At 37.2% G+C, this 26,749-nt stretch overlaps 1 protein-coding gene across 3 annotated transcripts in view; it reads right to left on the reverse strand.

Annotated features, from left to right (window-relative positions):
• Positions 1-18,127, reverse strand: part of LOC120538969 (cytosolic purine 5'-nucleotidase-like) — a 52,974-nt gene extending 34,847 nt beyond the window's left edge. For 2 of the 3 annotated variants that reach the window (XM_039768622.1, XM_039768623.1), the window contains exons 1-4: positions 17,643-18,127; positions 11,293-11,366; positions 8,089-8,206; positions 1,834-1,929 (exon numbers count right to left, since the gene is read on the reverse strand). In XM_039768622.1, the coding sequence (XP_039624556.1) occupies positions 1,834-1,929; positions 8,089-8,206; positions 11,293-11,366; positions 17,643-17,767 (413 nt within the window). In that variant the 5' untranslated portion in view covers positions 17,768-18,127. The remainder of the gene's footprint in view (positions 1-1,833; positions 1,930-8,088; positions 8,207-11,292; positions 11,367-17,642) is intronic. The other variant, XM_039768620.1, reaches the window with a different exon arrangement.
• Positions 18,128-26,749: the final 8,622 nt, after the last annotated feature.

Raw genomic sequence — 26,749 nt, forward strand, 5'->3', positions numbered from 1 at the left:
CTTGAAACTTGAACCCTGGTTCCATCTCTTATGTCCATGGAAAGCAAAAGGATAATCAATGTAAGTGAATACAGTTGGGCTTGGCTTCGAGTAATCAATATCAGGTACTACAAACATTGTCCCTGGACAATGAAAATGGAAAGATGGTGAGCAGCTACAGGTCTGCCATGAGGCTGCTGTATGACTCAAACTAACCAATGGCTGTTTTTTTTGCCTGCATTTTAACCCATGGGTGGGTTTCCTCCGGGCGCTCTTGTTTCCTCCCACAGTCCAAAGACATGCAGGTTAAGTGCAATGGTGATTCTAAATTGGCTCTCGTGTGTGTTTGTTTGTGTCCTGCGGTGGGTTGGCACCCTGCCCAGGATTGGTTCCTGCCTTGTGCCCTGTGTTGGCTGGGATTGGCTCCAGCAGACCCCCGTGACCCTGTGTTCAGATTCAGCGGGTTGAAAAATGGATGGATGCATACATTGCAGATCAGAAGACATATAGCACTAAATTCTATTTGTCTCTGATGAAACACTGATACCCCCTTACCAACTGCCAGCTAGGGAGCAAAGAAAAACAAAGATTTAATATTTAACAGTCACTCTGAGAAACTAATGTCCAGGCATTTAGCAGTATAGTGAATTATTAGAGGACAACATTAATAGATTCTTCTCAGATAATAAAAAAAAAGAATTTTTGAAATGTACATTTCAAGAAGTGAATACTTTTTGTTGCAAAGTGTGTATGGATGATAGAAGTAAAATTAAAGTTATAATAGTGGTCTAAAGCTTTTGTGCTGAAGTTAAATATTAAAAGTTTGTGCCAAATAACTAAAATCAGTCCTTCACTTTTTCCTGTTATAAATTGGAGGCATCTGTCAGTGAGACAGCATCTCTGGGTTCAAAGAACATGCCAGTTCAGCCTGACTGCAATAGCATGTGAAATGAACTATGTTGAGATCGTATTACTTTTCTCTTGTTGTCTCCAACCCCCAGCCCACCCGCCTATCACACTTGAGATTTCTACGGATACCTAATCTTTCTCAGTACAAGGCAGTGAGAGAGACATGACTATTTCTCCACTCTCAGTGACACTTGTGGCCAGCTCTCAGCCAGCTGCTTGGTCTGTCAGTCACAGACCATTTAACAATATGTCCTCCTTAATAGGGCAGTGCTGATTACTGGGATTACAACAAACAAGATTCACCCAGAGTCACCAAGAGTGAATTCACATATTGCTGGATGATTGGCTTACCAAACCAAAACAGTAGTTGGCCATTCGGAGGTTGAGGAGAGAATTACGCTGGGAAATATGGACTGTGAATGTGACTGTGTCAGCTTTAGTTTTTCAGGTGCTTCAGTTTTCCTTCCACATCCCAAAGATGGGGATCTTAGGTTAACTAACCAGTCCAAACTGGGTATATATGAGAGAATATGGGTGTATATGTGAGTGAGCCCTGTGGGAGAATGGCACCCTATTTAGTTTGATTCTTGCTTTTTTCCAAATGTAGCTGAGATAGACTCCCACCATCATGACAGTCAAAACCCAAGACAAAAAATATTAATATCATAAATCCTAATGAAATGGGCTTCAATGAACATGCTGAAAAACCGAAACAATATCAATATCAGACAGTGATCTATATTCCGCTTACTAGCCATCAGTGTGCTGCGCCCACGTGTTAATTAGCAACTGTAAACAGGCCTCGTGCGTGAGTGTAGATGTGCACATGCTGTATTTTTTACAGGAGCACTTCAGTTGTCATTATGTCAGAAATGTCTTCACTTCCATGCAGCCATCCATTACGTCTCTTCCCTTTGCTTTGCCCACTAACAATATTTATCTTACCCTTTGAGGAAACGGAAGCCATGTGTGCACACCAAGATGTTCCCATGGGCGTCCACTTTCAGCAGGTTCCCATAGAGAGTGTCGAACACCAATCCCCTAAAGACACAAAACAGGAGACTGAATTATACCTAAAAATCCTCCTGCTGCAGGGTAGAAATAATAACTAATAAAAAGAGATCTTGAATATCAGAATCAGTGAAGGAGGCTTCAGAGAGGGAATCAGGTGCTGGGCTACATGCAATGAAATCATAGAAGAAAAAATTTTGACTGTCATCACAATGTTCTCCTTTTGTCCTATCATACTCATAAATAATTTCTAAACAGAACAGTGGAGAACACATAAGAAGACTATGGTAAAAATCATACAGGTCATCATTTGCCTTAATGCATATAAATGTACATCTAAACACAAAGTAAGCCAAATAGAAAAAAATGAATAACTGTGCAAACTCCAACCAGACATACAGAAAGGCAGCCTGATAAATACCAGTCATATTTCACAATGAGACACTGAGAAGCCCAATGGGGAGTTGGCACAGGGATCTGGGAGCTTAAAGCAAGGCCTGCCGTTCAGGCACACAGTCAAGATGAGTCAAATATTAGATCATGAGTTTATCAGAGCACTGAGAATCTCCTAAAAATATCTAACGTGAAGATCAAGAGGGGAGTTATGTCAGTTTTCCCTATTGTAAAATAGTCAGTGAGCAAGCACATCACAAAATCCTATTGGGGTCATATGGAGGGCATCAGGCACCATCTATGACACTTCAAGTCATATCTGACTGTCTACCTAAAATAGACCCCATTCATCTGCTGGAAATTTGGCGGGTTGGTAATTAACTGTCACTGAAAGCTGAGCAATTAGGGATTTATTAGAATGGCTGTTTTCACATTGCCTTTGATTTTGGGAGACAGTAGTAGGCTAGGGACAGAGCAAATCATCTTACTTTTTCAAGACACCCTTAGAAGATGTGATGCTAAGTCATTACTACTGCTGTAAATTTAAGAAGACTAAATCAGCTAAAGTTTACAATATATATATTTAAAAAAATCGAAGGCAACAACTAGCATTATAATGTAAAACAAAAGTAGTTGTTGTACTGCCAGAGCAAACTGAGCAGCAAATAATATGGAAGGCCCAGGGAGAAGTGTTACTCAAAATTAAAAGTAATAGCTAACCTAAATATCGGTGGCCAAATGCAAATCGCTAACCTAACTCATTGTTATAAAAGGAATCATGATATTTTCAAAGCTAGAAATACAGAAACACAATCGCACAATACTCTTTTTTGATAGCCACAATCTCGGATGAAAATACTGTAGATTCATAATGATGGACTTATTGAGCGTTGAGCAGATAACATTACACAGAGTGATTTCTAAGATCACTCCAACTAGCAACTAGAAGTTGTGTCCTAACAACGGGACCATAAAATTAAAAGCCCACGGAAGAAAAAACAAAAAGGGATTATCATAAAGGCAAAAACAAAAATAATAAAATATAATCAATTGTAACGACCTGAAAAAAAAAATAAGAATGTGTAGCGTGGGACGTCTCCACGCTGGGAGGACTGGGGAGCAAGTGTGGCCAGAGCATTACCTCCCCCCCGGGCTGCAGCCGTGCCTCAGACTCCTGCAGGGCTGCATGGGAGTTGGAGTTTGGTGCAGCCCTGTTGGGTTCCGCAGGTGCAGCCAGGGGGTGCTGCAGCAGGAGCTGCTGGGTCCTTATGGGCAGTTCTTTCACCACACACGGATGTGCTGCTGGAAACGAGTAACCAAGCACCTGGAGCACTTCTATAAAAGGAGACAGCAACCACTACTCGAAAAGCCAGAGTTGGGAGGAGGAGTGACGAAGCTTGACCCAAAGAGTGATGGAGGAGAAGGAAAGGGTGAAGAAAGAGACTTATGGCATTGTGCTGTGCTTGTGCTTGGACTGTGTCATACTTGTGGGGAACAAGGAATGCATTTCCCACAAGGGAAAAAGAAAATAAAATCAAGAGTGTGCATTGAACTTGTGTCCCATGTGTGTCTGTGTTGGGTTCAGCTGGCGGTGCCAGCCTGCTGGGCCACAAATGGAAAAGTGTTCCTGTGCATGCAAAATATTCAAAAAGTATACATTTTTAATGGCATCTACCTCATAACAGTTTTACTCTAGACCTGCTGTGTGATATTAAGGTATTTTACAGTTTAATTTTACGTATCACTTCCAGAATCACCCTATTTGTATTTTAAAATAGTAAAATAGAAGGTCTGCTGCTTTTTAAACACACTGTGGAGCAGATTCTTTTTCACTAATCTGCTTTTGAATCAACAATTTCACTAAGAACAGATTTTTTAATACTTCTCCAGCACCCTAAAAGTATTGATCTGTTATTGATCCCATCTCTGTTCATTCTCTAACTCAAGATCTCTGAATTCCTGCTGTTATATGCTAGGTATTTATCATAGCATCCGAAAGCTGTTTTCATTTCTCACTTACAACAAAAGAAAATGACTGTTATATATTTGATTTCACTTTTGTTACTTATGTTGAGCCTTTTCAATGCTTATTTAACTACCTCAGCTAACATGCAGTTTTGCACAAAGTCTTTGCCTTAGCTGCTGATGTGATATGGCTTGTTAAAAACAATACTGCTTAATACAAAAATATTTAGGTTACCTGTATTTTTACTGCAATTAGATAGATAGATAGATAGATAGATAGATAGATAGATAGATAGATAGATAGATAGATAGATAGATAGATAGATAGATAGATATGAAAGGCACTATATGATAGATAGATAGATAGATAGATAGATAGATAGATAGATAGATAGATAGATAGATAGATAGATAGAAGTCTGATTCTGTGCCAGGATTCAAAGCCAGAAGTTTAGTATAACCAATGATTTTCCATGTCTTTCACATATCTGCATGAGTTCTGATTTTCCTTCCACACCCTAAAAACATGCAAGTTAGCTTAAATGTAAAATCTAAACTGACACACTATGAATGGTGAGGGTGTGAGTGCTTGTGTCCTATAGTGGAATGGCACATTATCTAGAGTGAATTTATGCTTCGTACCTTTTGCTGCAAGGACAGACACTTCCGGAAGCCTCTTACCTGAATAGACTGGTAAGAAAATAGAGGGAAGGATTCCAACTGTCAAAAGTATTTGAAAAATAGAAACACTTTTAGTTTAATGAGGCAGGTGTTAACTAATATGATGAGGACTAGTACTCTACAGTGAACTAAACTTAATTTTTATGCAGTTGTCACTCTGTAGGCTTGCAAATCCCAGAGACAACTATATGTATAACAGAGAGTATTTTAAACATCAGAACTGCCTGAGACGTAATCCTAGAATTATGTAGGCTCACCAAGGTATACATCTATAGATTGACAGGATTAAGACAGAAGATTTTTTAATTGTCTGAGGCACAGCAATTTATACTAAAGCATAAAACGTGATATTGTGTGTATGCATGTGTATGTATGTCTATATAAATAGGATAAAAGACATTTCTTCCAAGGGTCTAACCAATATGCAGACAATTGTGCTTCAGTATTTTTTAAACTTTTAAGCCATGACAGTTTCCCTGGGTTATATGTTAAATTAACTTTCTTGAACTACAAATGTATATTTATTTTATCTCTGCTGAAGACAGATAGAAATGAGTGAGGCAGCACAATGGGCTGACTGATGGAGTTCCTCAAAAACATTATCCAGTTCAGTTGGTGGTAAACAAATTCACCAGCATTACATTGCTGTGTTAATGTAGCTGATTCTACGGGAACAGAAAGTTTTTGCCAATCTGTTTTGGCTCCAACTTTTATGATTTCCTCTAGTGTTATGTGACATAACATTGGAACCAATTCCTTAGTATAACAAGGAATATCAGGCTAAACTGAACTTCTAAAATGTTCTATTCTAAAGATAGGGACTTGATTTTTTATTCTCAAGATCCACCTACTTTCTCCTCAACTAGAAAGAGAGAGAGAGCCTCTAGCAACAAGCCTACGGACCAAAAAAACTTAAAAAAGTAACAGATGCAAAAGTGATTCTCCTTTTCTAAAATAGAGCTCTTTCTACTATAACAACACAATGAATACATTATTTGAACAGATCAAGGGGTGGCATGGTGGCAAAGTTAATGCTCTCTCCTTATTCAAGTGGGTTTTCTTGTGGATTTCAACGTCTTCCCACAAACTGAATGGGTTTGATAATAAATTGGTGAATTAGTGATTATAGGTGTGAATGTGTGTGTGTTCTGTAATAAAAAATAGCATCCTGTCCAAGACTTGCTCCTGTATTACACATTGTGTTTCTAGGTCAAGCTCCTGTTCCTTGTGAATCAGTAATGGGATCAGAAAATGGATGGATAGATGGGTGGATAGATTAGACAGCTCAACTGATTATCTTTTTCAGTCTTCTACTTCACATATTGTATACTAAAATGAAGTTTAGAAACAATAGAATTTGTTTAACAAGAACAAGCCATTCAGCCCAACAAAGCTTGCCAATCTTATTCACCTAATTTCTCCAAAATAATATCAATATAAGTTTTGAATATTAATAAATTCCTACTCTCTACCACACTACTTTTAATTGTAATTAATTCCATGTGCTTATGTTTTTTTGTGAAATTTACCCTTTTTGAGTTTCCATCTATGTCCTCGTGTTCTTGTTGAAGAACTCATTTTAAATGATTACTTCCCTTAAAATTATATTTTTTAGTTTACTTACCTTACTTACCCCATGCAGTTTGTAGTGATGACCAGGAAAAAAAATTTTATCTCATGATTTCATGCAGAATGAAGATATTAAAAAGTTATGATATAAAGCAATGGTGACCAATGATGTACAATGGTAAACAGCATAGAAAACCTCCATGTGAAGAAAAAAACCTCATATTGCATAATCCACAATCATTTATCTAGTTGTATGCTGGAAATGTGGAAAACACATACATTTTTGTTGAAATATTGTTAAATGGATACTTTTTGAAAAATCAGCGCAAATCATATACAGAAAATACAATTCACATTGGACTGAGCTTCTGAATTCAATATAGGACTCTAGACCAATGAATGAAAGGAAGAGGCAAATCTGAGCAAACCTGTATTTTGTGCAGTTGCCTCAGCTATTGTTCAGCCGATTCTACATTATCTACTTTTCAACCTAGATTGGTTTTATCTGCAATCTTAACCTGCTTGTTATTTGTATTTCTCTGTAGATCATTTATATATACATTACTAAAAAGAACAGCAGCTCCAGCACTGACCCCTGAAGGATACCAGTTTAACATCATCAGATTCTGAGAATATTCCTTGCATCACAACACTTTGATACCATTGTTTGAGGCATGTTATAGCTTATCAAATCCATCCATCCATTTTCTAACCCGCTGAATCCGAATACAGGGTCACGGGGGTCTGCTGGAGCCAATCCCAGCCAACACAGGGCACAAGACAGGAACCAATCCTGGGCAGGGTGCCAACCCACCGCAGGACACACACAAACACACCCACACACCAAGCACACACTAGGGCCAATGTAGAATCGCCAAACCACCTAACCTGCATGTCTTTGGATTGTGGGAGGAAACCGGAGCGCCTGAAGGAAACCCACGCAGACACGGGGAGAACATGCAAACTCTGAACTCTGCAGAACTCTAGCATAATGGTAAAACATGACCTTCCTCGTCTGAAACCCATTATGGCTGCTCACAAACACACCAGTTTTTGTCATGAAATACCCAATCTTTTCCTTAATAATTCCTTCCATTAACTTAGTCATGATGCATTTCAAGTTTACTGCCCTACAGACACTTTGATCCACCCATTCACCCTTTTAAAATAATGAGGTAATTGCTACTATCTTCCAGTCCTTAACAAATTCCTCAACGTACAGTGATTTTTGAAATATACTCATTAAGGGTTTATATATATGCCCTCACTAAGCTCCTTAGGCACTCTAGAATAAATGTGTCCAACCCCTAGCACTTATTGGATTCGTCACAATTTCTCATTACTTAATATCTCCTTGCCAGTCCCTTCTGATAGAGAGAACAACACAAAACAGCAGAAACGAATACATATTTTTACATGCACCACCTATGAGAGCTGAAGTGTTACACAATGTATAGGTGAACATTTCAGCCACGGGTCACATATTCTGTCATTCTTGTCCAGTTCTCCCATATCAGCTATATCCATTACCAAACCAAATAACCAATCACAGACAAAAACAGCAAAAATGAGAGAACTTACCTGGTTGGAAAACTGGGGTCATATTTGTACTCCAGAATTTCATGAGGATATCCAATTGACACAAGACGGTCTAGAAGCAGCTCAAAGCAAAGTTCTTCATAATCAGGTGACTTGTACACTAGAACAGAAAAAGACAGACATACAATTTAAGATGCACTGAGTCTCCTATGAAATAGAAAAACATTCACAGAGGAAAAATAATGTAACCACAAAAAGGACTTGCATTTCATAGGTTTATCAGCAATTAGGACATGAAGACATTCTGCAGTAAAGGGATATATTTTTGCCCCTCAATCCCAGGCTCAATATATAATTTGATTCAGTGACAACCTGAAGTTAAACATAGTTTTACCAGGCCTGCATAAAAGAAGCAGACTCACATGAAATAAAAAGATTCAAAATGACTGGCATGTAATTAAGCCTATCCTGTCCATTCACCAAACAGAAAGGTCTGCTTCTGTCAATATTCTTGTTCAAAAGCAAAGGGCCCTTCAAATGACTGTTTTTGAATAAAATCAATAAGAAACTAGCCTTTCTCACTGCCACCCAATAAGTGGATACTCATTGTCTAACTTGGCACTGGTTATTTAAAACATGCTGCTTAATAATGTTTGGCATACTTTTAGATCACTGAATACGGAGGGTTCTGTGTTGAGTTTGCAGGCTCTTTTGTCGATTGCCAGCTCTAAATTACTTCTTTGTGGGTGTTAGCACAAGACAAAGTGTCTTATAAAGGACTAATGTCCTATTCAGTCCAAGGTTGTTTTCTGTCAATGTAGCCACTGCTTCCAGGATGAGCTTCATCTCAAAGCCACCCTGTCCAAGATTGAAAAAGGGTTGCCTATATTTTGTAATTATAGAAAGAAAGAAATGGAGATAGTCTTAGATGAACATTAAGAACGTATGTAACTGCAAAGCATTGGTTGCACATATTTACTTTTAAGTAATAATTGAACATTAGTGTTTTGCTGTTGCTGTCCTTGATAGCTCTGTGTTTACCAGTACTTCCTCACAGCTCCAAAGTCCTTGGCTGAATCCTAGTTCGCCTCGCTATCTTTGTGGAGTTTGCTTTTTTGATCCCGTATTTGCATACGTTATTTTCCTGGTGCTCTAGTTTTCCTCCCCCATCCTAAATGGTGGCTCCAAATTTTCTATACGTGAGTGACAGCATGGGTGTCACAACGCCATGCTCTACAATGAACTGGTGTCAATTCCATAGCTAGTTTCGGCCTTCTGCCTAGTGCCGCTGTAACAGGCTAAGGTTGTTGTGACCCTGAACTTGATTAAGCTTGTTTGGTAAAGTATAAATGGACAGGCAGATTAACATTCTTGTGAATAACACACCAACTGAGACATAATGATTAATCCATCTACTGTACAATGAAAACTGGCATGGCTGTGGAAGAAGGAGTAAAAATTGATGACATTACACACTTTTAGTGTACCCTCTTTCCTCTTAGTGACCTGCCAAAATTTCCAGATCTTACTGTACCTGTCCACCTAATCTGAAGTATAGTGGGAGTGTATTCAAATGAGGAAACGCTTTTATCCTAGTGGACACTACATTGTATTGGTCAATGGATTCAGGAAACCAGATGCAAAGTTCATTGAGACATTGCCTATATTTGTGTATATGTGTGGTGCTATATCAAAATTAATTGACTGATTTATTTAATCTATCAACTGTACATTTTCTTGTGTGACAATCTTAAATCAAATGGCCCAGTTTCTTTATAGAAAAGGCTGGGACAGCTTATATGGCTATTAAATGGCAGTATATGGCTCCTAAATAATATAAGTGGGGCTCTGATCCAGATGTGTGTGAAGCTGAGATGTTTACACTGTTCATCTGAAACACAGCCTTGGTTCATCTCTTAAATTTGATTTCAGCATCTGTTATTTCTCTTTAACCTGTAAACTGAGATGAGGTAGAAAAGACAGTGTAACAGTCCACAAGACTTCATGATTATTTAATGACTCTGAGAAGGCAGAAAATAAATCCATGCAAGGTTCACCTTCACAGCAGATTATATTTCAATACTATTTGTCATTTATGTTTAGTCATTAGGCTCACATAGTTCAGTCATGGTCACGTGGAAAAGACGTCGAACTCTGTAGGGTGAAAATGTCAAAAGACAACATTTTTCTCCTGAATTTAGTCAATGTATTGTTTCTATTAAATGTGCATGTTTAACACTATTTACATTAATCCACATGCATATTTTCCTCGATTATTTTCAACTGAACGGCTTGTGCCTACTTGGATAAGCAATACCTCCTCTGTAACAATACAAAGGGAAAGAAGAATCCTAAATACAATCAAACTTTGACAGGTAAATCAGGATGATAACCTATTTGGCTCTGTCAGATTCAGTAGGATGAGGTGAGTGCCACTAAGTTGATCACACCCAGCTAATGTTAGTTGCAACAAGTTAATAAAGTCTTCACTGCACTCTGCACACGTAATAATACTACAACTACTGGTACATTTTTTATTTTTTGAGCCTATCAAAGCTACTGTCTCTCAAATTTTACTTTCTACTGTTGGTGTGTGGCCCAGTAGATCTTAAAACAAGTTTGCTGATTTAGTGTCTGTCTTCCATTGATTGACTCTATGCTCCAACTAGTACAATTACTTTTAAACACTTTGTACTATAACTTACACTTGTAAAGTGCATTGGTTTAGCATTTAGAATAGGAAGGTGCTATATAAAATGAAAGCTTTTAGTGGTTATAATATCTATTGGCAAAAGGCATTAAAAGCGAAAGGTGTAACCTATCTTAGATCCTGACTGTTTTCCTTCCTACAGGTAAAAAATAGCACTTGATTTTGCAATGAGTTACTGGATTTGTTTTATAATTATTACAATGCTCAGAGTGTCAGCTAATAAGAGGAGGGCCAATGAAGTCTTAGAGTCACACTTAGATTTTCTAGGCAGCAAGATGCCAGCCTTTTGAGTTAAAGAATGAAGAAACCAAGAAATAAGGTAAATGTAAGCATAGTATGCAAAGTTCTCATGTTTTGACATATACTTCTGCACTGTCTGTTTTAGTACATACTATAAATTTAATTTAGTTGGCGATATTGCTCTTGGAGAAATCTTTAAATAAAAGTAATATTTTATATCAATTTGACTATATTTTAGAAATCCCTTTATGAATGTTGGTAATGAATTGCATGTTGCTAAATACAGAACATCTTACCTGCTATTGTGTAATCCATGTCAAATCCATAGCATTTGATTTTTTCCAGAGTCAGACTTCGGTTAACAAACACCCTGGAAAAGATAAATAACAAAAGATGAAGGACTAAATGACATTCAATCCCAGAATGTATTACATGACTAAAAGCAGACTGATTTATATCTACTGTGCCAATGTAGGATAATCACCAGCTGCGTTTTAAGTACAATACTTGGAAAGCAAGAAATAAAAAAAAATCAAATCTGTGCGCTCATGAATAGAAAAACAATTGAAGCCAAAATGTTTTTTAAACAGCTCCCAACACACTATTATTGTTTATTTAGCACATCTTTATCCAAGTGTTATCAGTTTTTCGATCTGTCCATTTTCTGATCCTACTTATTCCAATTCTCGTTGTATGAAAGTCACCACCTCTACCGTCTGCATTAGGTGTAAGACAGAAATTAGCTCTAGAAGGCGTAGCAGTCCAATGCAGGGTGTACTAACATACGCAATTACACTCACTAACATGAAGCCCGTTTAAAGTCACCAATTTTAATCTAACCTATACTGTATGCAATTGGGATGTATAAGAAAACTGGAGCACTGAAGAAATATCCATGCAGACATGACGAGAATGTACAAATTGGGTTAGTGATCTGAAAGCTGTAAAACCAACGTTGCATCACTTAAGATTTTTAATACTTGTATATACAACAAAATAAACAACTTTGCAAGGAGGTACAGACTTAACAGATAATTAAGATAATAATCTCTGGTGGAGTTCAAGGAGTGTAATAATGAAGTAAACATAAGGAATATGCAGGAAAGGAGCAAACTGTAAACAATAACATACAGTATATAATTTGAAAAAAGTGGAATTTAAAAAAATACTATTATATATCCAGAAAACACTGACTATTGGCAGTTTCAAGATATCACCTTCAAAGACACTGAGAAATCAGTATACTGGGAGATGTTTTCAAGGTGAGGAGAAACCTCATCCACAGCTTGGGAGCAAGCAGTGAGAAGTAGAGATCCTGTTTGCGGGGTCAAGAGAGAGGAGGCACAGTAATGAAGCAAGCTGAGAATAATCTGGAGAGACAATGGACTAGCGGTGATGAGGTACAGAGCCATGGAGGGAGATTTAGGTCGGAACTAGTTTTGAACCATATCCTAGCAGCTAGGATTACTGTATGGCAGCTGTCAACTAATACTTGCCTCCACTTCTTGCCTTTGAAAACAATTTGTTTTAGATTACATGTTATTATTGATTATGCAGTAGCCTAGCTGATTGATTGTGCCGACTAGGATAAACAATACAAATTGTTTAAACCTTTATGAACCTTAGCAGTGTGATTTTTGGAAAAAATGTGCATTTTGTTTTCCAGGAAAACATTAGTTATCTTATGAACAAAATAAGCATATTTTATAGTGTACTTGATCCACTATCAAATATGGTAGAATTTAGGCAGTAGACACTGGGTTAGATTTACACAAGTACACTCAGCGATGTCATCTGACACAAATGTTCTCTGCATAAAATCGTTGAAAATATTAGATAACCCCAAAAACCCTGAAATGGGTATGAAAAATAAATGCATGAATGAATGAATGAAAGACAAATGAAACATCAAACTGTCCAGGAGCCACCTGAATAACTCCCCTTAGCTGCCAGAATTAGGATGGAATATCTGGCGCCATCTTCCTGGTGACAGATTTCAAAAATCACTATAACCAGCCATGATTATATTTTAAAAGATGTGTTTACTGAGTATGCTTATTAAAATGGTAAATTTCTCTTTATGAGCAGTGAATGACACATTCTTGGGCTTGTTCAGAGATACTCTGTATGGGTCTTTGCTGATAACCCTGGTCAGCAGGTCTCTTCCCTAACCCCACCCATCCAGACCTCCCGTCTCACACTACAGGACCCTTGTTCACTTTTGTTGTGCAGCTCTGTATACTTCAAGTTCTGCAAGATAAGACAGTACTTCTCAGTGAGAAAGGTAGAATAAAAGATTAGAAGACAATGATGTGTGTTTATAAAGTCAATTCATGGTGGGCCTTCTCTCTGTTGGATGCTAGTTTTTCTGCATATTCAGTTTACATATCTTTAGCACAGGCTAAATTATCCACAATCAAGGTTCCCAGACATTTAGTTATCCCATATTAAACACACAAGTGAACAAGATGAGATGAGTCACACAGTGTTTTAACCAGATAATCAAGCACAGAATTTAACTTCTCTGAATACTTTCTTTTAAATAACAAAACAAAAGGTCTTTGTGCTAGTAAGACTAATTTCTAAAATTCTCAATGTCAACAGAAACCTCTGGCCTGAATGTAATTACTTCTTTCTGCTGAATTACATTTTGTTTTGCACTCTTCTTTACTTATTGGTCATTATCTTTCATAATGATGTACTTTTTTATATTTTAGTCTGTCACTGTCACTCCCTAGTGTTCTCCAACTCAGTATATAACTATGGAGTGCTTGACATTATTTATTATGACTGGTAGCCTGGTTGAAGGAAATATAAAGCGGTTGACTGGCACAGGTGAATATTAGACAGTTGACTGGTGCAGGAGGAAACCCCAACCTCCAAAATGTAAAATTTCTGGCTGGCAACTGGAGTGCTACTCTACAAGACCATGAGAACACCAAAGGGTGGAAATCCTTATAACTTTGACAACCACTATGAATAGTTTTCTTTAGGGATGCCAGATGGCAGTGGGGCTATCCCATCTGGGATTGGTAGAACCATCAGAGGTTAGTTGAATCAAATTGGCTTAATGACGCTGGCCATTTAAAACAGAGTGCACAGTTCAGGGATGTAGTAACAGCAGGAAAAACGGGCAGACAGCAAGAGAAGATGCCCTCAAACATAGATTTCCTAAAAGTACTGAAGACTTAGGGGGCAGGGACACCAGAGTTTGCTGGTGTGACCTCCACACTGATGTCCCTTTTACAAAACAAAGATTTGATCCTGACCCCAGGAGTAATACCAGACCTTGGAGAGAAATGACCCTGAGGTGGTTTAAAGCTGTGTCAAGTCTACAGATTAACTGAGCTAGGAGGTGATTCAAGTGCTCATATGGTAAGATGAAGAGAGAGGTAAGGTTACAAGAGAAAGATTGAGAGTTGAAAAGTAAGATTTGGAATTTCTTGGTGCACTTGGCTACAGGAAAGTGAAAATCCTGACAGACATGGGTTCAAGATTTGTGAGTTTGATGCAGTAAGATTACATATTTTGTTATTTTTCTTGTCTCTCTCTTTCATTATGTAGAAGCAGAGCTGGGCAGCTGAAACAAGGATGCACAGCTGTTAAACACTGAAACAGTGAATTGCATATAATACATTTACATGCAAATAAATCCATTCCACTTTTACTTGTCATCTGACTGACATTGACCACAACCTCCACACTTTGCTTTGTAAGTCCCACATGGCCCTTCCAACAGAGCTTTCATATTTTAAGCTTAGCCAGCCTACGTGGGTCACTGGGCCACCAGAAACTTGTCAGCAAACATTAGAAAATGTTGGAAGGATTATTGCAGCCTGCAAGAGACAAGGGACTCTCTGGAAGAGGTTGTGCAATCAATTCCCACTCTTTCCACTGTGACCCTCACCCGGAAAAAGGAATGGAAATGAAGACTGTGGTGACACATTTTTTGTATAGACATTGTCAATAAATATGCATATAAACTATTGAAAGCACAAGAAGACAAATTTGTTACATTATTAATGGTTCTCAATACTTGCTGAAGGGCCTTACTGAAGTTTTGGTTAGAAGTAATTTCCTAATTAAAAGCTGATTCTGACCTTGAATTAAACCCCATGTGTACTTAGATTAACTTTTGTTTCTGCTGTCACTCCAGAGTCAAAAATTTACAAAGATTTCGCTTTTTATAATGTGGCACTGGTGTACAAGTTTGATTTTAGTGTAAACTTTGCATATCCTTACCTATATGTGTAGGGGTTATCTATATGGCCAGCCTATAAGTGAGTATATCCAGGGTTGCTTTGTGACTTGTTTTACTATTATAAAAAAAAACTGCAGCTTCCCATAACTCTGTAATGGAAAAGCAGGATCAGGAAATGGATCAACGGTATGTACAGCATTTTAATCATGGCTTTTATTGCACAGACATTAATTTTAAATACTACATATTTCAAATAGTTTTGCCAGCCAAATTAGTTTTCATTAAAAATGACAGTTAACATTGTGCATACTATACATAAAAGTGAATAATAATTACAACCACCAATTGGGTGCTGATTATCGATCAATGACTTTTATATATAATATATATGTATTTTTACAATGGATAGTATGGTGGTACATTGGATAGTTTAGTGTTGTAGCCTCACAGCTCCTTGGTCCTAAATTCAGATTCTAACCTAGCCAATATGCTGTGGAAATTCGACTTGTGTTCTTCTGATTAACCCCTGCCACCCCACCAAAAAAAGCAAAAGTTATCTTTTCAAGAGAAAGTGTGCCCCGAAATGGATACAGGGTTAGATTGAGGGTTAGATTCTGCCTTGAACCTAAAGCTTTATGAATAGACTGTAGATCCCAACGCCAATGATCAGGATAAAATGGGTTAAGGAATTATACAGGTGTTAGTGAGAGGAACTGAAACCTAATGCTTGGAGCTTGATTGGAAAACACAGTCAGGCTCATTCTCCACCTCTGAATGATTCACTAAGTGACACTAAAAAATCAACCTGTGTGTTTTCAACTGTATGCTTTTATGTAAACTGTACTTTATACATTTAAAGTTCTTTGAAATGGCAAATTTGATAAAAATAATGAAGATTGTGTGATGGCTGGGCAGCCCTGAATTCTTCTAGTAAATATTTTACTAAACTTTCCTGTTGACCGTACTCTAGTGAAGAATCTTTATCATACTGACAAACTTGATAATTACTGTTAATATTAGTAATATTTGTGAACCAAATATAGCATATATTCTGCAAGGAAAGAGGTAGTGATACTGACAGTTTTTATGAACGGACTATTACAACAATAATATAACAACAGCAATTTCATTTCTTGTATAGCACAAAATCACACAAATAATGCCCCAGTGTGCTTTAACAGGCCCTGTGTTTAGACAGTCTCCCTCTCTTTGAGAAGACAAGAAGCTGGTGCTGAGCCTATCTGATGAGAGGACCCTTCTACCTGATGATTCCACGGCTCCTTTATCTGAGGTGACTTTTCCATAGGCAGGCAAACAACTTGGAGGCAGAGCAGTGGCACCATTACTTAACCTCAAAACCTTGATGAGCCAAATGGCCTCTTCTCAATTATTTAACCTGTGTTATTCTATTGCTTTAATGTGCTTAATAGAAGTTCAAAGGAGACAAAATGAAATAAGTCTTCTTCAAAATGGGACATAATACAGTCCCAGTCATAATATATTGCAATTTTGCTAGAACTATAAGGTGATCTTATCTAAACTGATTGCACTAAAGTGCAGAGCTGTGTGTCTGCTGGCCACAGGAGCATCCAGATCTCCTCTTGTGACAGCTTTCAAGTCGGCAGTGGGTTTACAAGTCATGCTTTGATGTGTTTACTGAACTTATGCTAATATTCAAGATGATACAGACGCCTGATAAGCAGATATTTCACTTTTGTAAAATTATTCCTTTTTCATAAAATCTCTTTCATTTCTTAAAATTAATCAATCACCCAAGATCATCACAGGGCACCAGAACCTTTTACTGAGTTATCTGGCACAAGGCAGGAGCCAGCACTGGATAAAACCCCAGTCCATTACAGGGCAAACGGAACACTACGGCAATTTAGATTAAACAATTCATCTAATATATCACCATGTAAATATGATAGAACATTGCAGTGCCTAGAGAAAATTTGCGTTGATACATTCAAACGGTTTTCAAACAAGTTTCCTTCAGGTAATCATTGTGTCACTGTGCAACCCTGTCACAAAAATTAAACAGTTAATATATTCTGTCTCTCCAAGGAAGATAATATAAGGTTTAGTAGACAAAGTTATCACTTCTATGACAGAAGTAGTCTTATATTTTAGGATGCTATAGCATATACATCGTCTAAAAGAATCAATGAATCCTTAAACCACTGGTTGATGAAAGCATGTAGAAAGAGGAGCAAAATTAACCGCAAAACAAAATTTCAAACGTTTACAAGTCCTGTACCATTGAAATGCATATAAACATTTAACGCACTTACAGTATATGAATTCATCTTAGCGTATGAACAGTTACAAAAACGAAAAATCGGTCCAAACCATTATAGAGCCAAGAGTTGCTTGTGCATTGAAAGAATAATATTCTTATTTGCAAAAATCCCTGAAAATAATTAATGTAATAATAAGTGTTACCTGTGGTGATAATCCCGTTTCAAAGTTCGCAAATCCACATGACCAGTATCAGGCAGGGTTTTGAAGTTACACTCGCTATTACCTTCAGCCGGATTTACCGGCACTTCCCGAGCGATGCTTCCCATTGTCTGTTATGCTTGCACTCGTGCCCTGTCTTTCTCTGTGATACCAATGCAAAGTGGCGTTTGGTGATGTGTACCTTTTCAAGACTGTGTTTCTCATGGACTTAAAAAAAGACACGTACACTGGGCCTCTGAACTCCTCCCCAGTTTACTCTCGGGTCCCCTGACCAGCTTAAGAAACTAAGGGCGATCGTGCTCACTGACATGCAACCTTCTCCGTTTTGTTTGAGTATTGACGGGTTTGATGAGTCTGTAGTGCGGGGATAGAAGTTATCAGCAGCGTGCACACCGCAGCCGGCCGTCAAGGAATTGGGAGAAAATAAGAGAGGGGCTTATCGCGTCTAAATGAGGAAAGAGAGAGAGAGAGAGGGAGAGAGCGAAAGAGAGAGAGAGAGCGAGAGAGAGGCGCTCAGAGTCAGATTGAAGTATCCTAATGCCACAATCACCTTGGCCAAATGCCACAACCGTATTTGCGATAATACCCACGTAAGTCACACAGTTTAGTTAAAAAATGGAGAATCAATGTAAGCGTGTCCATTGGAAAATACAAGAGGAGAAATAATAGCCAATTATTTTAATTTATTTTGTACCTGTTCGCGGACCTGCTTAAAATCTTTTCTTTCAGATTAGTGAAGTAACTCTTACAGGTAAATTCACTGATACAGACTGCAGATGCAATCACTAAGTAGACAAACGCTTAGGCGAATTCTGCACACTTATTTAACAGAAAACTTTAGCAGTTTAGTGGGAGTCAGGGATGAGAATAAAGACAAGATGCAATGTAAATGCGCTTGAATGGGAGACACATATGACATATGCTCCATACCTGAAGACCAATATCGAGTTTTACTTGACTTTACTGGAGGTACCCGCAGACTGTCAGAAGAGCCAACTCATTCTGAAGTCAATTACATCCATTGCACCTAACCAGCCTTTTTACAGTTCAAGCAGTTACTATTGTTGTAATATTGTAATGTATACATTCAGTAATGTTTGAATTGAACACTGCACGAACAGTGACTTTAATTGATGGGAAATTTGCCTAGCATAAACAGACCTGGTGAACCAGAAGATTTCCCACAGCAGCTGACATTGGGCAAAAACCAGTCCAGGAAGACATGACAATTTAATGAATAGCATTCAAACTCACACCGTTAGGAATATTGGCCAACCAAACTAACAGCAAACAGATAGCTGAGAAAATCCATGTGCACAAGAAGCAGTAATCTACCCAAACACAGTAAGTCCATCCTGGAAAACACTTAATTTTTCACAAATATTACTGATGTATTTTTTATAAGCATACGCCATAGTTGTCATGTAATTCTCATCAGAAATGAGTTTGCTAACAGAAAAATCTCTGAAGTTTACGCGAAATAATCTTGACCAACATTTCGTCATGTTGTAGCGCAATTACAGTTCAAAGAGTTTATCTTAACGTATCATTTAAGTATGCGATAACGGTTTAGTTTTGGACTCCGAGCTATAGAGCGTCTTAAATCTTAATCATAACTTTAAAATCGTTTACGGTCTGCCACCAATATGGAATGCAAATATGTCGGCAAATCATTTAATAAAATTATTCACTAAAAACTGTCCCTTACGGTAGTAAATTTTAAATCCACTAGACTATTAGCTACATTCTATGACGGTAGTAAAAATCGATTCGATTAAAATCACTACAATGACCTTACAGATTATTTAGAAAATACCATTTATCCATCTTTTGTCAGAAACAACTTATTCAACACAAGACTATATAGTACACAGAAGCTTATAACGGCAACAAATAACCATCTATTTTTAACTTAAGTACAAAGGGATGCATGGAGGCAAAAACTATACCCTGGACGAATTGCAAGTCAACACTCACAAACACCCCACACTCATTTACCCCGAGCAATTTAGATTACCGAATCACCTAACCTGCATGTGTTTGGTATGTGGGTATGAAACAAAATAACCTTGAGGAAAACTCATGCAATTTCCGGAAGAATGAATATCTTTTTTTTTTTTAAAAAAGGGGGAGGCACGAGACAGTGGCAAACAATTCTTCCGTCAGTCTCCAAAGTGAACCTTACTCCTCACCCCCTCTAAGAATTTAGCCGGCTTACAGCAGCCCTGGCGTGGATTATAATGCCTGTTCGCGGAGCTGACACAAGAGGTATTTATAGATTGTTTTTTGCGGACTTCATTCCCGTGCCGTTACCAGGTCTCCAGAGGCGCAGCTGGGATATTAAAAAAATCCACGTTGCACTATGCAAGGCGCTATATTGTGACTTTCTCTTGTAACCAATGCGGTTTCAGTTACATGTTGTGTCACATCTGTCACTCAAATATCAAAGTACAGTGCATATGAAAATCTGAATGGGTAAAGTGCCCCACCCCCACTACTCCCTCTTACAGAATAGGTTAACAAACAATAATAGATCCCTAGGTAATGAATAATTGTCAGCAGAATGGAATTTACTCTAATGGAAGTTCCTAGTGGATATTCTGCTCTTTAAAATGCTGAGCAGTCGACCACAGATGAATAGAATTTTTCACTTTCTCCGGAGACTAAAAAACAAAACTGTACTTAGATCATTCATTTATATACACATTTTAGAACTGAAGTTAGTAATTTATCAGCAAACTTTTGAATTTATATAAATAAAAAAAACGTGTTTCATTTCTAATTTGAAACATAATGAACACATTCTTTTTCAAATCTGTCTAATCTAATTGTCTGCAGACAGCCAATGGGTTATGTGCACCAACTAATAACTGTCAATTAATCTAGCACCCATATGTCTGGATCTTCAGAAGAAAGCCTATGTAGACATTAAGAGAATGTGAAAATTCCAAATACACTTGGCCAGGAGTTCAGCATTTAGGAGCTAGTAGGCAGCAAAGCAAACCACAACATCTGTTTATTTCTATGTCATTTTAAAATCTAATTAATAATGATAAACACCAGACTTTTGTTAGGCTATAGAAATTAGTAAGGACAGAAAACTATACAGAGGAACAGTTTTGAAGCTGTTTTCAGAGAGATATATTGAACTCTTTAAATATTCATTCTGGTGCCAGGCAACAGAACTGTGTTCTCACTTTCACATACAAGGGTGAAAGGTAGCATCTTGTATTCCATTTCAAAAATCAGCAGCTGAGAGTACCAATGATCCTTTCTTCTTTCTCTGGCAGATGAGAATGTGTAAAGATAACAGGAAGTACATATTTTCGGAATTGCACTCACATAGTCTTGAGATTCTTTATTTCATAATGTGTATCCAAGTTGTTTACAGATTCACTTAACTTACTAAAATCTGTCATCTGTCTTTAGGTGATTGTTTTTAAAGAGTATTTGTACTGTTATTATACAGCAGTTATAGATAGATAGATAGATAGATAGATAGATAGATAGATAGATAGATAGATAGATAGATAGATAGATAGATAGATAGATAGTTTATAGTGATATGCAAACATCTTAGGCACATACAATAACATTTGGTAAAGTTACTGGTAAAGTAAAAATGCACTATTGTGGTACACTGTTATGTAGTTTTTTTTTTAAGAAAATGGTCTGCCACAGTTCTTGTGCAGACTTCTTTGTCCTGCTTGCTTATATGTCTCTAGGTAGATAGCCTTGATGGTGTTTACATCAGAGTTCTGCTTAGGCTGTGTGATCTATTGCAGAAGTCCTAACTGAGTGTGGTCCTGGGTTTAGGGTTATTGTTCTTTTGCAGAATGGATTTGGCACTGATCAGGCACCTCCCTCTTGGTATTATGTGATGCACAAGAATCTACCAGAACTCTCTACTTTGAGGACTCCGTTAATTTTGACCACATCACCCACTCCATCTGCAGAAATGCATCCCCAAACCTGCAGGAAAACTCTGCTGTACTTTGTTTGCAGACAGTTATCATGTAGCACAGTCCAGCTCGTCTGCAAATAAACTGCCTCCTGTTTGATTTCTAAAGTACAAATGATGCTCTTTAACATTATAAAGTAAAAATTAAAATTCAATACGGTTCCTGCAATTAAACTCAGAATGCTTATAGCTCTTGGCATTAAAGAGTTCCTAAATCTGTTGCTCCTGGTTCTTGGAAACCTAATTTATATAGCTTGCTGTCAATAAATGAAACTTAAAAAATACAGAATACGTACTGTCTGACAGAATCAAGTTGTTCATCTTTCAACTTGTTTGTGATACTGCTCAGTGAGAGAAAACTGCTAAAAACCAATAATTTTATACTTTCGACAATTTTGTTTAATCAGGTTTTGTTTCAAATGCTAAAGTTCTCAAACTAGCATATAAATGACAATAGAACTGATTTGAGACTTATAAAAACGTGTTATTGTAGTTTTGTCTACTTTAAAACAATTAAGCTTCCCAAATAAACATAAAGCTCTATATCAACAAAAGTTCACCGTCTGCATGGAAAAAATTAAACAAGACTTGCATAGATGGTCAACCCTTCATCTCACACTAGCTGGAAGAATTAACACTGTTAAGATGAATATTCTTCCTAAGCTCCTTTTTTTATTTCAAAACATACCAATATACATTAATAAATCGTTCTTTAAGCAATTAGATTCAACAATAACCTCATTTATTTGGAATTCTAAACATCCACGCATCAAAAGAGCGACTCTACAAAGACAAAAGGCAGAAGGCGGCATGGCTCTACCTAACTTCCAGTTTTATTACTGGGCAAATATACAGGCGATAAGAACCTGGACACAAATAGAAGAACATACACAGGCATGGACCGCAATAGAAGTAAAATCCTGCAGTACTTCTTTGTATTCCCTGCTCTGTGCTCCAATAAACACACGTTATCGGCAATACACTAATAACCCAATTGTGCTCCACTCACTTAGAATCTGGAACCAATGTAGAAAGCATTTTAAGACGGAGAAGCTTCTTTCTGTGGCACCCCTGCAAGAGAACCACCTCTTTCAACCTTCACAAACATATGCAGTTTTAATATCTGGAAAAAATTTGGAATTAACTTGCTTAGAGATCTTTATATAGACAACGTCTTTGCATCCTATGAACAATTACATTCCAAATTTAACATTCCAGCTACACATTTCTTTCACTATCTTCAAATCAGGAACTTTGTTAAACAGAACCTTCCAGATTTTCCTCATCTTGCACCCTAATCCATGCTGGAAAAAATATTGCTCAATCTCAAGGATTTAGACTCCATTTCTACAATATATAAAATCATTTTACAATCCCTCCCTTTCAAAGATCCAAGAGGACACTGGGAAAAAGACCTCTCAATTAATATATCAGAAAAGGAGTGGGAAGTAGCAATGCAGAGAATTCACTCGAGCTCCATATGCGCAAAGCATACAATTATACAACTTAAAATTATATATCGAGCACATCTGTCTCGACTAAAACTCTCCAAAATGTTTCCAGGGCATGATCCAACCTGCGAACGCTGCAACCAAGCCCCAGCCTCACTGGGTCACATGTTCTGGGCCTGCTCCAAATTAACATTATTCTGGACAAAAATTTTAAATTACCTCTCAGACAGCCTTGGACTCACAATCCCTCCTAACCCATTAACAGCTGTGTTTGGGGTTCTTCCAGATGGGTTTAAAGTGGAGAAGAACAAACAAATTGTGATTGCATTCACTACACTGTTGGCACGCAGACTTATTCTAATAAACTGGAAGAACCCAAACTCTCCTCTTTTAAGTCAGTGGGAAACTGATGTGTTATATTATTTGAAATTGGAAAAAATCAAATACTCAGTTAGAGGATCCATACAGACTTTTTTCAAAACATGGCAGGATCTGATCAGTAATATTTTAAAATAAGTTCATGAAGCACAGAGAATTTATTAATTTAGGTATGTTTACAAGCCTTAAATTTTACACCGTTTGGCTTGCTCTCTCTCTCAGGGGTGGGGATCGATTTGTTCTTAACTCAATTTTTCTTTTTGTAAAAACTTGATTGCTTTGTATGGATTGCAATAAAATTAATAGAAAAAAAAAAAAAAAAAACAATTAAGCTTCCATAGAAAGAACAGCCATTGCTGTCCCTTCTTATGGATTTGTTCAGTATTAAGATCAAAGGTCAATATATTATCAATGGTTGTTCTTAGATATTTGTACTGCTCAACAGTCTCTACATACTTCTCTTTTATCATTGTTAAGTATGTGAGAGGAGGGGAACATTTAAAATCTATCAATGGCCTTAAGAGATGTTTAGCCATAAAAAGAACAATTGCACTATTGAACAAACTTATCAACAATAGGTCCAAGACTATCCTCCTTATCTCTAACAAATTCACAATGACAGAGACAGCAAACATTTCCTTAAAATAAATAACAATGTAGTTAAAAAATACCTAAAATGCTGACCTGATCTATTAGAATACCCCATGCATTAACTGAACCCACTTAATTTTATTTTAGGGTCACAGGGTCTAATACAAATCTTACTATGTTTGGGCACAAGACCCAAACAGGCCTAGTTGAAGCACTAGTCCATAGCAGACTCCACTCACACACATGCTGACACTCATTCCACTTCAGTTATAACTGGCAGTTAATTTAACATGTACTTAGTATGTAGGAGGCAAATCGGAGCACCCAATGAAACACGGTACAGAAACCATTAGAGTACTGATAAATGCAAACAGAAACACAGCTATAGTAATCACTTTAATTTCAGTAAGTGAGTGAAAAATTTGAAGAGAACCACTTGTTATCATATTGCTCAACACACAGACTGGTGTGATCATTAACTGTAGTTCTAGAATTAGTGAATGAACTACCATAAAATATCAACTGAATTATTGAGTGAAGCTGCATTTATCATTGCCATAAATAAAAACAATATTTGAGTCAGTTTTGGGGAAAGGATAGTGTAGCACTGTGTAAACAGACAGCTTAATTTGAAGCATTGTTGGCTTTCTTCTTTATCTGCACATGGATACTCATTTTATTTCAATATGCAGTTTATTCAGATTGTATTGAATTTTGAGGCCTTCGTGTGGACGTTTTTTTTTAAGTGTTAGAGAGTTTTCTAGCATTGGTGAGTAGTGAGTTAGCATGTGTAGCCTTGTGTTGCGTGTTTCTGGAGATATGTGGGTACATGCTATAAATGTGTATTTACACACATATCCACTTGGTAAGTGGATATTAATGCATGCGTGAGCACATCCCTAGTACATGTTTGTTGGTGCATCGGTGGCTATATGATTGTGTGTGTTTCTGTATTGGGAGGCCAAATCTGACAAAAGAATAAATGTGAGATCTGACAAAGGTTTTTGTCCTGCTCTGTGATCAGTGCTGTCTGGACCAGGGCAGTGTTATTGTGTTGTTTCCAGTGACCTATTTAATGCACATAAACCTCAGCCTGTAAAAGAAAATTAAATGAAAGTACACCTACCTTTCTAAACCCAATTACTTTTGTTATCTGAAATCTTGGTGAAACACTTTTACTCACACAACTGTGAATGCATAGCATATGCTCTTTTGATATATCTTACTGTTCCAATTATTATTTACATCACTTACATTTTTGGATATTTCTTATGATGAGGACTAACTGTGAAAAGTACTACATAACATAAAAAAATGCTACATTTAATTTGGAGTGAAAACTGAAAATGGCTTTTATCTTTTGTTGAAGTGAAACAGGCTGAAGATATTGTCATCGCTGTCTTTCAGAATGCTAAGCCAAAGCTCTCTTCTCCTCTAAAAGCAGGGCAGAAAAAATGTTGCCAAATTTGTTCAAATGAAATGCTCATTTGATAGTTTTGAGACTGCTGTTATTGGACCAATGGGGACCTAATGTAGAAGGGCTTGAATGTTCAGGTTAATGGGCATTTGACTAGACTGAGGGTGTTGACTTATCTGAGGAAGGAGAGTCTTGGAGCATTGCCAATAGGGGGTTGCCAATGCATTCAGTAAGTGCAGTGGGTATCACCAGTTAGCTTACATGCAGAGACAGTTGCGTATGCCATGGGACACATCTTTGCATCTCAGACATGCCTGAAATATGACTATATCTAGCAGCAATTTCACTGAACTATATACGGTATATATGATAATAAACATGAACTAAACTGACACAGTAAATTGTTTACATAAAGGCAATGAGAGCTCACAAAAAAAGGAGTGGCATACTTGTTCACTGTGTGGAAAGATAATATTTATTATATAATTTATTTATTGCCATCTTTAATTCAGCTTTAAGTCATGTACTACTGTGATTTCAGTATTAAGTACACTATATGTAGCATATGCCTCTACACCTTCACTATGACCTCTACTACCCTGATTATAGTCCTCCAGACCACTTTTCAATTAATGTCTGAGATAAATGCATCTGTCTGAAGTGTGTTACCTCCAAAATTTCCCTGTAGATGCTGAGATCATTGCTTGCAGAGTTTATTGGTCACTAAGTCTTGCCACTTCAGGTGATTAGTCAAGGAACACTTGGACTATTTATTTATCATTAACCTGAACCTTTTGTTAAATGTAAATTCCTATACTTTAGTGTGCATTGTTAATTGTTTGAGCATCTTTTTACAATTAAAACTGTGCTCCTGATACTGATCTGTAAAAGCAGAGGGGTTATCATGGAATAACCTTTAAAGGTAAGAATAAGTAAGGCTGTTTAGTGGCAGTTCTAAAGGCAAGCTTGAAAGTTTTTAACAGCAAGTCAAACATGGAAGCTTGGGGAGTGTCTCATAGGTGATAGTGAAGGGAAACAATTGGGAAAAAGTAAGTGGGTATACAGCCTCTTACTGTTTCTCCTTTTCCAACAAAAATAAATAATTATTCTTGTCTCCCTGTTTCCTCGAAATTATTGATCATTAAAGTAATGGGTTGACTTGCCATTTTTTTGTGGTAATGAATAGGAATAATCAGTAACTTTCCTGGTTTAAAATCAGGAGTTAGCCACCTAGATTAAGGTAGTCATTTTATGACAAAATAAATATAAAAAAAAAGAAACAAGAAGGCAG

This window comes from Polypterus senegalus, chromosome 11, assembly GCF_016835505.1.
Source record: "Polypterus senegalus isolate Bchr_013 chromosome 11, ASM1683550v1, whole genome shotgun sequence".
Classification (NCBI taxonomy): domain Eukaryota; kingdom Metazoa; phylum Chordata; class Cladistia; order Polypteriformes; family Polypteridae; genus Polypterus; species Polypterus senegalus.